This window comes from Paroedura picta, chromosome 3, assembly GCF_049243985.1.
Source record: "Paroedura picta isolate Pp20150507F chromosome 3, Ppicta_v3.0, whole genome shotgun sequence".
In the NCBI taxonomy this organism is placed as follows: Eukaryota; Metazoa; Chordata; class Lepidosauria; order Squamata; family Gekkonidae; genus Paroedura; species Paroedura picta.
In genome coordinates this window covers 83,656,568-83,671,158 of record NC_135371.1, presented here as the reverse complement: position 1 = coordinate 83,671,158, position 14,591 = coordinate 83,656,568, and the positions used below count along the sequence as shown (strand labels likewise).

At 42.0% G+C, this 14,591-nt stretch overlaps 1 protein-coding gene and 1 long non-coding RNA gene across 9 annotated transcripts in view; one reads left to right on the top strand and one right to left on the bottom strand.

Annotated features, from left to right (window-relative positions):
* The window catches only part of FLT4 (fms related receptor tyrosine kinase 4), a 160,871-nt gene that overhangs the window by 2,840 nt on the left and 143,440 nt on the right, over window positions 1-14,591 (bottom strand). For all 4 annotated transcript variants that reach the window (XM_077326599.1, XM_077326600.1, XM_077326601.1 and 1 more), the window contains 7 exons: window positions 13,303-13,425; window positions 11,986-12,097; window positions 10,974-11,073; window positions 10,498-10,603; window positions 7,924-8,063; window positions 6,293-6,413; window positions 450-535 (listed from right to left, as the gene is read on the bottom strand). In XM_077326599.1, the coding sequence (XP_077182714.1) occupies window positions 450-535; window positions 6,293-6,413; window positions 7,924-8,063; window positions 10,498-10,603; window positions 10,974-11,073; window positions 11,986-12,097; window positions 13,303-13,425 (788 nt within the window). The remainder of the gene's footprint in view (window positions 1-449; window positions 536-6,292; window positions 6,414-7,923; window positions 8,064-10,497; window positions 10,604-10,973; window positions 11,074-11,985; window positions 12,098-13,302; window positions 13,426-14,591) is intronic.
* The window catches only part of LOC143832346 (uncharacterized), a 65,516-nt gene that overhangs the window by 26,769 nt on the left and 24,156 nt on the right, over window positions 1-14,591 (top strand). The window contains exons 4-6 of one of the 5 annotated variants that reach the window (XR_013229209.1): window positions 502-560; window positions 6,847-6,886; window positions 13,029-13,308. The exons of 1 other annotated variant lie outside the window; for it this stretch is intronic. This is a non-coding gene — a long non-coding RNA (uncharacterized LOC143832346). Of the gene's footprint in view, window positions 1-501; window positions 561-6,846; window positions 6,887-10,968; window positions 11,426-13,028; window positions 13,309-14,591 lie in introns of those variants that run through there. 3 more of the 5 variants (XR_013229207.1, XR_013229208.1, XR_013229210.1) reach the window with 3 other exon arrangements.

Genomic DNA, 14,591 nt, shown 5'->3' with positions numbered 1-14,591 from the left:
ACAACCATATTCTGTGTTGCACTCCCAACAGTCCTGCTAGCTGAGAAAACAATCACTTAAAAAAAATTGCTTTGTATTTGAACATTGGTAAAATGCTTTATTTTCAAGGCCAAAAAGGACTGTGCATTCGCTGCTTGCTTGTCTGGAAAGTCCTTTTGTTTCATGTCATATTTCATCACAGTGTAAGAAGCTTCCTCTTTTTGTTTCTTTGCAAGGAATCAACTGGCTCCACTCAAAAGCCATTAAGCTCAATCAACCCTTTTTGTTATAAACATCTTCAGGAATGCTGCCGCCAGCAGCAGGTTACAGGAGGATAGATGTGCTTGCATTTCTGTGTTCACAGCACATTTACAAGAGGCTGCATTGAGATCTGCTGCAGACAGCACTGCAGGGTATTGTATGTTGCTGTGAGCTCTGAGACCTGATATAAGAGTTAGACATTGGATTACCTGAATGCACCTTCTTTTCTGTGTCTATTTTCTATTCTCTCAAACTCCTCAGACGCCAAGACCATCCCACTGTCTGTCTGATTGTCCTGCAAGGAAGCGGAAGCAAAAAATGTAAGTGCTAACCTAGCTGAGCAAGCATTCTCAGAATTTTGCATCACCCTGCTGATGGCTGAACCTGTAAAGAAAATGCAATGGTCTCAGAGGAATAGGGGGAACTTGCAAGGGAAAAATCAGGGAGCAGAATAGGTGCTAAGCTTTTTCACCGCCTACTACTTCTGCCCTCCAAATGCCCCCAGGCCATTTTTAACTTTTCTTTCTCCCCTAGATCTAAAACTAGAAGAAAAAGCATTTTAAATAAATTCACGTACTCACCTCCCAATACTCCCCTACAATTGCCTCCCTCCAACTCCTCAATTTCTTTCACCTCAACTGCAATGGGTTGCTAATACGGGAGCTTTGCCCTAACTCAAGGTAGAAAATGCCTTAAGCCCTCATAAGGCATAACAGTTCTCATCACAGAACCAGTATCTGTTTGCAGATCTCAAGCATCCTCTGTATTCATCTTCTGTATGGAATGTATGAAACTTGTTTCTAGTTTTGTATCTAGAATAAACCAAATGATAGAAACTTTTTCTTCTACCTAATACTTTGAGCTAGAAGCAATTACTGACTACTTATGAAAATACACCCTCTGGAAGAGACTGGGGTCAGCATCTATCTCTTCCAGCAATTATCTGCACCCCAACCCTCTTCAGTCTGCTGCCCATGCAGGCTGCTTATCTTGAACCTCAGTAACTGCAATCTGATAAACTCTTGCAGTAGAGTCCCTCAGATCACATAAAAAGAGTTGCTGAATCTGAGCTATTCTACAACAGCAGCCAGAAAAATTAAAATTTTGGGTTCAGCCTCATTAAGTAAAGAGGGTGGGTAAGATTCAAGGTCAACTTTGGAAAACTGAAGCCAACCATTAATTGATTGTTAGCCATGCCAGTTAGACGCTCAGCAAAAGTGGAAGCATCACATCCCCTTTCCCTCTAAACTCAGATATTCCCCGAGGAGAGTTGTTGCAACAATATATTTCCCAGCACAGAAACTACAATGTATTGTTTACAGAAAAAATGCAGTTGGAGCATACATTTTCTTGATCATCTGGACATGTTTGACCAGTGGTAAACAGACAAATAAAGGTTGGACATGTTTTGGGGCTTTTTCCTCTGGCTTCAGAGTCTTAGAATCTGTTCCCTCTTAATAAAACAGTAAGGGGTGTTGGGGTGGGCGTTGGGGTGTTGGGGTGGGTGTTGGGGTGTTCAAAACTCCCGGATTGCCCCCTTGGCCCCAGATTGACAAGCGGAGGGCCCAATTGGAAGGCGCAAAGCACCTTCCGATTGGGCCCTCACCAGGACAGACCAGAGTTCCAGGGCAATCTGGAGAGATTGCTGCCAGTCTGCTTCTGACCACCACAGGGAGAGGAGGTCAGTAGGGCTGCCAAGGGGGATGAGAACAGAGGCTTGGACAGGCTGCGCCAGCCCTTTTCACCCCAAGACTGTCCTGTCATGTCCTGTCATGTCCAACTGTAAATTGCCTCAGAACCCTGACAGAGCTGGCAGGAGGCTGGTGAGTGTGCTCCCTCCCCCTCCCTTCAGGCCTGCTGCGAAGGAGCCTCTGACAGGCTCTGACTGAGGGGAGGGAGGCGTTTCCAAGAGCAACGCAGGGGAGCCTGAGGGCCATCCTTTTGAGGGGGGGACGACTATCCCCTTCTGCCAAAGAGTTGGCTGACAAGAGACCGCAGAAAAGCCCATTTTCACTTAAAATACTGCTCTGGCCGAGGGTTAGACACAGCCAAGCCATGTGTCTTTCTTCTTTGCAACTCTGCAGATTTGAGGCCACTGCACAGCATTATTATGCAGACGAAACTGGTTCTTTTGTCTCCTGTTTCATCTGCACAACAAGCCTGTGCAGCAGGCCTCAAGTCTTTCAATTCAACAACAACCTGTGTGTGAGGCCTTAAATGTTTCTTCTCTGCCACAACCTTGTCCAAAGTAGCCCTTTCTGCCTGGGGAGCTGATCTTTATACTCTGCTGGTGAGCTGTAATTCCAGGAGCTCTTCAGGCCCCACCTGGAAGTTGGCTACCCCTGGGTTGGAAATATTCCTGGAGTTTTGGAGGTGGGACTTCAAAATCGTACAATGCCTCAGAGTTCAGCCTTCAGAGGAGCCATTTTTGTCTGCAGTTGGGAGGGAGTAGTGCAGGTGTGTCCCTCCTGGGCTATGGGTTATGGCCAGCCCTTACCAGCAACTGTTTGTATTCTGGGTCACAGAAAGGCAGACCAGCATCAGTCCTGTGAGTCTGGAAAGTGCAGGAAGATCTAAATAAATATTTACAGCCTGAAACTGTAAATAGTGAGCAAGTAAATGGCTGGAGACACATGGGAACTGACTTGACTTTTTCCAACCTTGGCCTGGCAAATAAAAAACCAGTATAAGAAAACCTTACTAAGGTCAAGACTGCTGTGCACAGAGAGTCTTCCTCTTAGGGTTGCCAGCTTCTCTGTGAGGCTCTCTACCCCACCTCCCTCATCGGGAGTCTGCTATGGGGAGAGGAAGGGAAGACGATTGGAAAATGCTTTGAGACACCTGAGGCCTGCTGGGTCACTACGGCCCATTCCCAGTTCTCTCAGACCACTCACAGCCCCACATCCCTCACAGGTTGACCATTGTGGGGAGATAAATGGAAAAGGTGTTTGTAAACCGCTTTGAGACTCCTTTGGATAGTAAACAACAGGGTACAAAAATCTGTTCTTCTTCTAAGGAGCAACCATGAAAGAAGCATGTGGGCACATAACATTTTATGAACAGTTATGAACCCTAACCCCCTGCACTATTCAGGACAATCACAACCCTATCGTTCATTCACTGTAACCTGCCACCCCCTTGAGCCTTCACAGAATCAGCCTCTCCGTCAGATGGCTATCTAGCCTATGTTTAAAAATTTCCCAAGATGGAGAACCCACCACCTTCTGAAGTAGCCTGTTCCAGTGAGAAAACTGCTCTGTCAGGAACTTCTTCCAGCTGTTTATATAGAATTTCTTTTGAATTAATTTCATCCCATTGGTTCTGGTCTGTCCCTCTGGGGCAAGAGAGAACAACTCTGCTCCATCCTCTATATGGCACCCTTTTAAATACTTGAAAATGGTTATCAGATCCCCTCTCAGTCATATCCTCTCCAGGCTAAACAGACCAAGCTCTCCCAACCTTTCTTCACACATAAACCGCTCACCATCTTTGTTGTCCTCCTCTGGACAGGCTCCAGTTTGTCTCCATCTCTCTTCAACTGGGGTGCCCAAAACTGAACACAGTACTCCAAGTGAGGCCGAACCAGAGCAGAGTAAAGCAGTATGATCACCTCCCGTGATCTGGACATGGTATTCCGTTTGATACAGCCTAAAATCCCATTTGCCTTTTTAGCCACCGAGTCACACTGCTGACTCATGTTCAATGTATGGTCTACTAAGACTCCTAGATCCAATGTCTCCTAGATCCTTTTCGCTCCTGCCCTAAACCAACCCTAACCCCATCCTATATAGGTGTATATGGTTTTTCCTATTTAAATGCAGAACGTTACATTTGTTCCTATTGAATTTTATTTTATTCAGTTTAGCCCACTTCTCGAGCCTATCAAGATCATCCTGTATTCTGATTCTGTCTACTGTTGTGTTTGCTACCCCTCCCAGTTTAGTATCATCTGCAAATCCCTCATCCAATTCATTTATAAATACGTTGAACAACACAGGCCCCAGGACAGATCCCTGGGGTACTCCACTTGTCACTCTCTTCCAAGAGGAAGCTGAACCATTAACAAGTACCCTCTGGGTACGATCTGTCAACCAGTTAATGATCCACCTCACAGAATTAGGATTCATACCGCATTTTACCAACTTGTCAACAAGAATATAATGTGAAACCTTATCAAAAGCTTTACTGAAATCCAGATAGACTATGTCCACGGCATTCCCCTGATCCAGCAAAGTAGTCACTTTCTTGAAAAAGGAGATAAGGTTGGTCTGACATGACTTGTTCTTGTGAAACCCATGCTGAATCTTAGAAATCACAGGTCTCAGTTCTAGCTGCTCAAGGATCGAGGGTTTGATGATTTGTTACAAAATTTTCCAGTTACAGATGTCAAGCTGATGGGTCTATAGTTACCCAGATCCTCCTTTTTCCTTTTCTTGAAGAAACATTTGCCCACCTCCAATCATCTGGTACCTCACCTGTTCTCCAAGAAGTGTCAAAAATAATGGACAGAGGTTCAGAGATAACATCTGCAAGTTCTTTTAGTACCCTTGGATGCAATTAATCTGTCCCAGAAGACTTTGTTTCATTTAAAGAAACTAGATGTTTGTGGACTGCCCCAACAGTGATCCTTGGCCACCATTCCCATCCCCCGTGTTGTATTACATTTTTGCCGCATTGAGCACTATTTCCCTCACAAGAGAAAACTGAGGGGAAATAGGAGTTAAGCAGTTCAGCCCTCTCTTCATCATCTGTTATAATTTCCCATTCTTGTCCTCGCAGTGGTCCTACCATGTCCCTAGTCTTTTTCTTACTTACTTACTTACTTACTTACTTATTAATTCGACTTATAGCCCGCCACTCCCATAAGGCTTGTAGCGGGTCACATATCATAAAAGCCCCCATAAAACCCCTAATACAATAAAACATCCTAAAAACCCCACAACCCAACCTAACCCAACCAAACCCGCGGCGGCGGCCTTATACCACATAGCTCATAACCCCAGGGAAGGAATAAAGAATCACTGCAAATAAAAGGGAGGGGGTGCGAGCTACCATGGAGGCACTGGCCTCAACCATAAGCCTGGCGGAAGAGCTTCATTTTCCAGACCCTGCGGAAAGCTGGTAAATCCCATAGGGCCCGCAGCTCTTCCAGGAGCTCATTCCACCAGGTGGGGGCCAGGCCCAAAAAGGCCCTGGCCCTGGTCGAGGCCAGATGTGCCTCCTGGAGGCCAGGAACGACCAACAAATTTTTACCCACAGAGCGCAAGGCCCTGCGGGGGGGCATAGGGTGCAAGGCAATCCCTCAAGTATGTGGGTCCCAGACTGTGGAGGGCCTTAAAGGTTAAAACCAAAACCTTGAATCCAATCCAGCCAGCAACTGGTAGCCAATGCAGCTGCCTCATCACAGGCTGGATGTGGGTCCTCCAAGATGTTTCTGTGAGGACCCGAAATCTAACTAAAAAAGCCCTTTTTGCTATGTTTAGCATTTCTTGCTAGCCTAAGGTCATATTGAGCTTTAGCTTTTCTGACACTGTCCCTACAATTATTGGTTATTTGTTTATACTCATCCTTGGTAATAAGGCCTTCCTTCCATTTCTTAACTGACTCTTTTTTATTCCTCAAATCATTTGACAACTGCTTATGGAGTCACCTTGGCTTCCTCGGGCTCCTTCCATCTTTTCTTCTCAAGGAAATTGTTTGTGATTGAGCCTTCAGTATTTCACTTTCAAGAAACTCCAAGCCCTCTTGGACTCCCATCTCTAAGTCTTTCTGACCACGGGACTACCCAGCATACCTTTAAGTCTGTTAAAATTGGCTTTCCTGAAGTCCAGTCTATAGATCCGACTATGTAAAGGTTTTCTTTTCCCCACAATTGAAATTTCCAAAATCACATGGTCACTACTACCAAGTGTGGCCAGTACTTCTACCTCATCTAACAGTTCTTCCCTATTGATGAGAATCTAGTCTAAAAGAGCAGACCCCCTGGTTCCCCTCTCTATTTTCTGGGAAATGAAGGTGTCAGCTAGACAAGAATTTAACTTGACCAACTCACCGGATGTGTTCTATACATGGTTTGTGTCATAGGAAATTCTTCAAAAGTCTTTATTCTAGATGGACACCTTATCTGATTCCCACCAGTCAAACAGCCAGGGAAGGACACACAGTTATAGTATCTGGAAGAAGAAAAAAATTGAGTACTAAATCAGAAAAGACATATGCTTCAAATAAGATAATCTGCATTTTGTGCTCTTCCAGTAAAGAAACATAGACAGAGACGTTATGACATTGCATTTTACAGCAAACAAGCAGCATGGTCTAAATCAATTGCTATCCCTCACCTTAGGATGCATGTTGAAGGACTAGCTAAATAACCATGCGTTTATGTATAACATTCTCCTGATGCTTCTTTAGCTTTCCCCCCCTTCAAAGCAGTCTTGCAAGGTTATTATTAGGAACAGAAGATTGGGGAAATAGAGTTAAAGCACCTTGAAGAGTCAGTTTTGAGAGGGAAAATGGGTGTGAGGAAGGATTTTTTTCATTAAAATGTTTTTGGAGTGTACACCACACATTATAATGTAAAATCTTGTTTGGCCCTTAACCTTGCAGAGTGGAGCACTTGCTGGAAAACAGAAACATGCAGCAGAAAGTAAGACTGATAATCATTTTTTAAAATAATGTTAGGTGGTTGGTCTGAAGCAGCAGAATAAAGTTTGAGTCCAGTGGCACCTTTAAGACCAACAAAGTTTTATTCAAAGTATAAGCTTCTGTTGCATGCACACTTCTTCAGATACTGTGGAACATAATTGTCTCAACTATTACATATAGGTAGAAATGTATGTGCACGCGGGGGTGTTAATTGCCAGGAAGGGCTAGCTAGATACTAGATACATAAGTAACTGGGTGAATATAGCTGAGATTGACTAAAGACTGTTGTCAAGACCTGTGAATGGCAGTAAATAATCATAAAAGAGTTAATGAACAGATAGCAGAACAACATTTGAGTTAATGGACGGATGGGAGAATGAAGTTTGAGTCCCAGGGCAACAAAGTTCAACTTGGGTACAAACAGGAACTGATAGGTTTATCATGTACACACTCCATCTGTTTCACAGTATCTTAAGAAGTGTGCATGCACACAAAAACTTATATCTTCAATAAAAATGTGTTGGGCTTAAAGGTGCCACAGGCCTCAAACTTTGTTCTAATCATTTGTTGGGAACGCCAGTGATTTGATTGGATATGGAGAACTTTTCTGCCTGTGCCATTTCCATAGCTCCTATCATTTCAGAATTCCAGTATGCAGGCAATCACTGCACCAATTCCTTTTTAATCTTAGTGAACTTCCAAGCTTGGAACAAGTCTCTATCCTCCTAAAAGAGCTACACCTTTCATATAGCATAAAACGTTTTTTTTTTAAATACAGCTAGGTAGCAGATCTTGCTGACTTGCAGCCACAAAACTCTAGAGGAGTTCCATAGAAACAGTATGTGGATATATTCGAGGATGAGGTTTTACACAATGAAGGTGACTAAAGCTGAAAATGTTGATGAGTTCCTAATAATGAACACAGCTTAAATTTTTGATGATGCCAGTCAGATATAGTCATTCTCAGAGACATTGTTAGAAAGCTGTCTGCTAGGCGCTCTCTCCTGTCACATTTTCCAAGAATCAGCAAGGACTTACCTTGCTGCTATATTGTGACAGTGCATTCTCATATCAAATTCCTCTTCATCAGAGTTCTGCTGGATGGATGAAGCCACCTGGGAAAAGCCATCATCTTCAGAGCTCTGAGAGTCATTTAGGGGGATATAGTCTTTCCCCTCCTGATAAGGATGTAGAAAAACGTTTGTGAGGAAAGAAAAAAGAAAGAAAATAATGGGAGTGAATATAGTTATTATATTTCCTCTTTTCTCCATACTGACAGAACTGACAAAAACATGGTTACAGAATTTCTAGAGGGTGATTGAATATGATTATGCTATGGGATATAATGATTTCACAAGGAAAGCAAGTAAATCAAGCCTTTTTAGTTCAGAAAGTAATACAGTTCCTTAATCTTTCCACTGCCTGATAATCAGAGAAAGAACATATGCAAAGGATGCCCTCTACTGTTATTCAGCCCATTTAATTACTTGCAAGCTGTCTCTACTCCATGCATTTGAATACAGTGTTGTCTGTTATGCACCGGTCCCAGACTACAAGACAGGCAAATATATGAGGAGGTACATTTTACTGGACCAATTTCTGATTTCAGGCTTCAGAAAGTTCTTCCCAAACACTGTTACAAAGGTACTAAGAAAATAAAAGAAAATAAATGGGAGCAACCTCTCTGAAGACAGACAGAAATAATCTATAGTTGTATAATATAGCATTGCTTTTTTAAGCACTGCAGAAGAATCCCACAGGGCCTGCAATGTATTTCCCGTGCTCTAAAGAACAAATACTGCTTCAGGCTTATGTGGCTAAATGAAGAATTCCTGTCCTCAAAGAAATCTCTTTAGAAAAAAATTAAAGTAGTTCTGGAGGCCTTACTTAAAAAAAGACATGGACAAATTTGAGAGGGTGCAGAGGAGAGCTATGAAGATGATCCAAGCTCTATGAGGAAAGGCTGAGGGACTGGGGAATGTTCAGCCTGGAGAAGAGGAGGTTGAGAGGACAGGATTGCTCTTTTAAAGTTGTCACTTGGAAGAGGACAGGGAAAGGCTCCTGTTGTCAATGGAAGATAAGATCCACAGTAGTGGCTTTAAACTATGCGCAGAACAGTACCGGCTATATATCGGGGGGGGGGGCATTTTACAGTCAGAGTAGTTCAGCAGTGGAATAAGCAGCCAAAGGAGATGGTGAGCTTCCCCTCACCACTATGATAGATACTTATCATGGATGTTTTAGGATGATCCTGCATTAAATAGCAGGTTGGACTATGTTCTGTATGGCCCCTTCCAACTCTAGGATTCTATATTACAGAAGATTAGAAATAGTTTTTTAAAATCCTTCAGATTCATGATATTCCTTGTGTAGGGCTCAGCTAGAAGTAAATAGAGATACTAAATTTGACTCACCTAAGAGATTCTTTAGATTTATTACAGAAAAAAAAAGATTACAAGACAGACAGCTGGCAAAAATGAAATCATATCTCTCTTTAAAGTGTTTGCCCTGTTATTGCCTCCTGGCCCTTGATGTTTCTTGTAATGCTCCTTTTACCTTCCAATTGACCCATGGGTAACAAGGCTTCAAGACATATGTCAAATTGTTTCTTGTTGTTATTGTTAGGTGCGGTGTCCGACCCATCGTCACCCCATGATCAATGTTGTTCCAAGGCCTTCCTGTCCTCTTCCATTCCCCGGAGTCCATTTAAACTCACACCAACTGCTTCAGTGACTCCATCCAGCCACCTCATTCTCTGTCATCCCCTTCTTCTTTTGCCCTCAATCGCTCCCAGCATTAGGCTCTTCTCCAGGGAGTCCTTCCTCCTCATGAGGTGGCCAAAGTATTTGAGTTTCATCTTCAGGATCTGGCCTTCTAAGGAGAAATCCAGGCTGATCTCCTCTAGGACTGACCGGTTTGTTCCCCCTGCAGTCCAAGGGACTTGCAATTTCTTAGCTTTGGCTAATTAAAGTTTTTTCTTCAGTTTTGTCTTACTTTGGGTGCAGCAGGATGCAGCTGTTCATTTTCTCTCAGGAAAATACCAGGGCCATATTTTGCTTGCACATACAAATTGATTGATCATCATTTTGTGAGTTGAATAGGAATTTCCCCCCAGGTTAGACTGGAAGTAACACCTAATAGTTTATATGGTGAGCAGATATGTTAAGGAGTTGGAGCACAGAAATAGAATGAAAAAAAGGTCTTTTAGTTCTCCCACACTCTATGATTCTTCAAAACTGCATAGGTTGCAATTGTGGAAGTAAGATATGGCTCATCTGGGTAGCAGGTCCATGATGTAGATAGTGAGAGAAAGACCATTTGCCCAGCATCCATTGCCATCCAAACATTTTTGTTCACTTGAACAAGAAGTGCCAATGAAACTGCACTGGAATAGAAAATCTCTTAGATGAAACAGCCTTTGAAAGGCACAGTATACGTAGCACCCACACAAGTTTACATAAATGAGTGTGTCCAATGAAATCGTCATCCTGTGTTCAATAGTACCGGCATAAATTACAAGCACTGTATAATTCAGCAATTTGATGAAGAAACAACTCTTCATACATGCTGGCTGTGTTAGCTTCTGCACTGAAGTCATGAAAGGGAACTTACGTGCTGGACATTTTCCTGAAGAAGGTAACCCAGAATCTCCACCAAATCAGAGAATGTTGGTCTCTCTTTGGGATCACCATGCCAGCAGCTTAGCATTATACGATAACTGTGAAAACAACAAAAAATGCTATTTCGCAGCATTTTTATGAGTTGTTTCTATTATGCATACTCTTTCTATTATGTATTGAATAAATGTTTATTTTTAAAAACCCTCAAGCAACAACAAAACAATTTAAGCCTTTCCGTAACACTAAAATCAGCACCATCTTATAGCTACTTATCAAAAATAGAGCTGTTAATACAAAAGGTAGGAACCCCACAAAAAGAAAGCTCACTACTGAAGTAGATATTGTACTTGGGCGCATGAAGTGTTACCGAAACATGTAAAAGCATTTGGGCAATATTAACATCATCTTCAGAAATTTGCAGCTTCTTGTGGATCAATATTTTGATATTTTCCTATGTTTTCAGCTCACATTTCTGCAGTTGCATATTCTGGGGCTCTCATCCTGGTACCATCTTTCAGTCTCTGGCAAAATTCCTCATTGATTTGGACTCCAGGGTATGGGGAAGCACCTGGAAAAGATAACACACAGATTGTCAGATAATGGCATGATACGATGTGAAGACAGAAGAGAAGAAAGCATGGCTACATGGGGAAGAATGCCTTGATCTACTCTTTTAAATAGAATACAGTGAGAGCGTTCATGGAGACATTTGCTTAGTATTTTTGAGACTCAATGAAGCAGCCATCTGGGAAAGGATCAGAATCACAAGGACTGTAATCCAAGCTTGCAGGCCTTTATCTGCAAAACTGTTGGAATATACAATTAGAAAATGCCATTTTGCTGTAGGAATTTTATTCCAAAGGTTAAAAACAAGATGAGATCATCAGAGTCTAATAGCACCTTTAAGCCCAACAAAGATTTATTCAAGGTGTGAGTTTTTGAGTGCATGCAGTCTTCCTCAGACTAAATAAACAACCATCATAACTGTAGAGATATAAGGCAAAAATATCTCTACAGTTATGATGGTTGTTCATTTAGTCTGAGGAAGAGTGCATGCATACGAAAGCTCATGCCTTGAATAAATCTTTGTTGAGCTTAAAGGTGCTATTAGACTCTATTTTTTTTGTGCTACTTCAGACCAACATGGCTACCCACTTGAATCTATCCAGGATGAGATCATCTCACTCATGTATGCCATCTTGAGCAATTTGGAGGAAGAGTGAGTTATAATTGCAAGGAATGCCTGAAAGAATGAAAAAAATGTGGATTATTCTGCAATGTGAGCAATGATGTGGACAGAAAGGACAGCAACTAGCATTTTGAAATAGGAAAGATAAGGTGAATGGCAAAAGCAGCAGACTTAGAGTGATCTGCCTTCATCATCATGTGCCCAGAAAAGTACGGATGGCAGATGCACAGGAAGACATTGTTAGCATTCAGATCCTGACTTAACAGGCCAGTAGACACTTTGACTACCAACCTAGAGAGAAGATCTCCCACAGGAGGACTCCAAATGACCAGACATCACTCTGTGTAGTATAAACTTTGTCAAAGATGCTTTCTGGAGCCATCCACTTTAGTGGGAGGCGGGCCTGTAAAGATAAAATAAATGTGTGAGGCTGTTACATTCCAAATTAATAGCAACCAAATTAGAAAACTCACAGAAAAAATGCAAGTAATCTATGGTAGCTCATTCACAAAGAAAATGAATCCAGTACAATAAGGTATCCATTTAGGAACACTGTAGGAAGATACAGTCCAGTATTATTTACCTATCTGGATCTGGATGGATGGGCATTATTTAATTGTTGAGGTATTTCTATTACAAACAGAAAACTGAAATCTGAGTTTCCCTTATTACATCCTGATTAATAAGTCTTAAAATGGGATGTTATAAGTAATGACCTACAGGATAGACTTTTCCAAACATCTAGTTCATGATGTTGGCTTGCCCTGTGTAACCTTGTGATTCTGAAGAAGAGAGCTAAAAAAATTTCTTGATGTTGCTTCAGTAATATGAGTGCTGCAATGTCTATGTATGAAATCTAGCAAGGGATAAGCATGAGAAAATGCAGTTATATGGACTAGGCTTTCATTCATTTGTGGATGTACATAAAGGTGGTGAAATATAACACATTTTTTTCACATCAGAGAAGCACTGGTAGGCATTTACCATGGCACTGCCAAGGACTATTGCTTACATCTTACACTGAACAACATGTGTCTCCAACAATATTTTCAGTGCCACTGAAGTACATAATATAAAGCTTCTTAGTCGATGTATCCTTCTGTTATATTTCTTTGTATATCAGTTGTAAACAGATAAACAGTTTTGCAATGTCCATTGGTCACAAGCAATGCCTCCTGATGCTATGCTATATATTTAATAGTAAAGAGGCTGGAGCTTGTTTGGATGGCAAAAGATGTAAAACCAGACCATTCACAAACAAGAAACAGGTCTCTATACACATGGGGAACTTCAAAGGCATACTAAAAAATATTGTTTGAAAATTTTTCCAAAAGGGGCCATTAAACCAGACTGATAAGGACTGAAAATGTTGGTGTGAAAACACAGGAGAACCAGTTAAAGGAGAAAAAAAATCTGGCAGACAGAAGAACTCAGCCTGTTCAAGCCCATGGGAGCTTAGCGATTCCTGAAGGGGAGATTGTGAAGTATGGCATGGGATTTCCAAATTGTCTATTACCCTACCCTTCACAATTCCTTGTAGACCCCAAACCTCTACATGTCTAACTCAGTTTTGGTTCTATGTTCCCATATATATCACTCAGAACTCACACTGCCCTTCCTGACATAATCAGGATCCTTGTAGATGTCCCGGGCCAGCCCAAAGTCACAAATCTTGACGACATTGTTTTCTGACAGTAAGATGTTACGAGCTGCCAAGTCTCTGTGGATGCACTAAGGAAAAACAAGAAAAATAAAATAAAATAGAGTCCTACAAATTGTTTTTGACTGACAGAGATCAGGGACCATAAACAACTACAGGAGTCTCTTAAGTAATTAAAGCAAGGCACATACTTCAAAGCTCTTCAGAACTGATTTCCTCTGGAAAATTACCCACTTGATCATGGCAAGCATCAATTCCTTTTGGGGAGCAAAGCAATATATATAAACAATTCTAGACGCTCCCAAGAGTGGTCACTCCTCCCCTCACAGATGGTGACATTTCTGTCCAAAGTCAAACAATGTGTTGGGGGTTAGCACTCTCCCCTCAGTTCTCTTTCCTGCCACCACAACAGGCAAGTCAAGCCATTATCAGTGACCCACAGCAGGGAAGGAGGGAGGGTTGTGTGACTGCACAGAAGACCACTTGATGAACAACAGTTACAAGTAAGTGCAACCCTGTTTTCATCTTTGTGGCTTCTGTGCAGTCCCACATGGGAGACTAGCTAGATCACGCAGCCTGGGGGCTTACACAGTGGAAAAACGGATTGACAATCCACTCTACCCACAGAATCCCTCTCCCGGAGTTGACATCTATGACATAATGTTGGACAAACTTGGATCACTGACCAGGTTGCTCCACTGCAGATGTCTTTTAGAAGCAATGCTCCCATGAAGGCTGCAGAAAAAAACCTCTGAACACATTTAATTCAGAGAGATACCAATAGGACCATCTATCTCAGGCAGAGCTTAAGTTAGTTTAATGGAAACATCATTCAACATAATAATGTCTGTACTGAGGCCCTTCTACCCTTTTGTGGGTCATTAAGGCAATTAAGGATTCCTACATTGCCTGGATCAACCCACTCCATGAAACTTTTTTTTTTTTAAGAGTAGGGCCCTGGGAACATTTCCGGTATGCAGAGCCCTCTCTGTTTCAGAATCGGATTGCCAGGTCAGAGGACCTCTTGACCTAGGAGTTACTTAGAAATCATTTAGGGAAGAAAACCTATGCTTGGTTTGAACACTACTCATCCTGATAGAATCTTAGAAAAGAGACGGCCATTGGATAAGGTAGATGTTTTCTCCACCCTTCAGGCTGAATCCATGGCCATTCAAAAAGAATGTACTGTAATGTATAAATTAATCAATAAATGAATAAAATAAAATAAAAGGACATA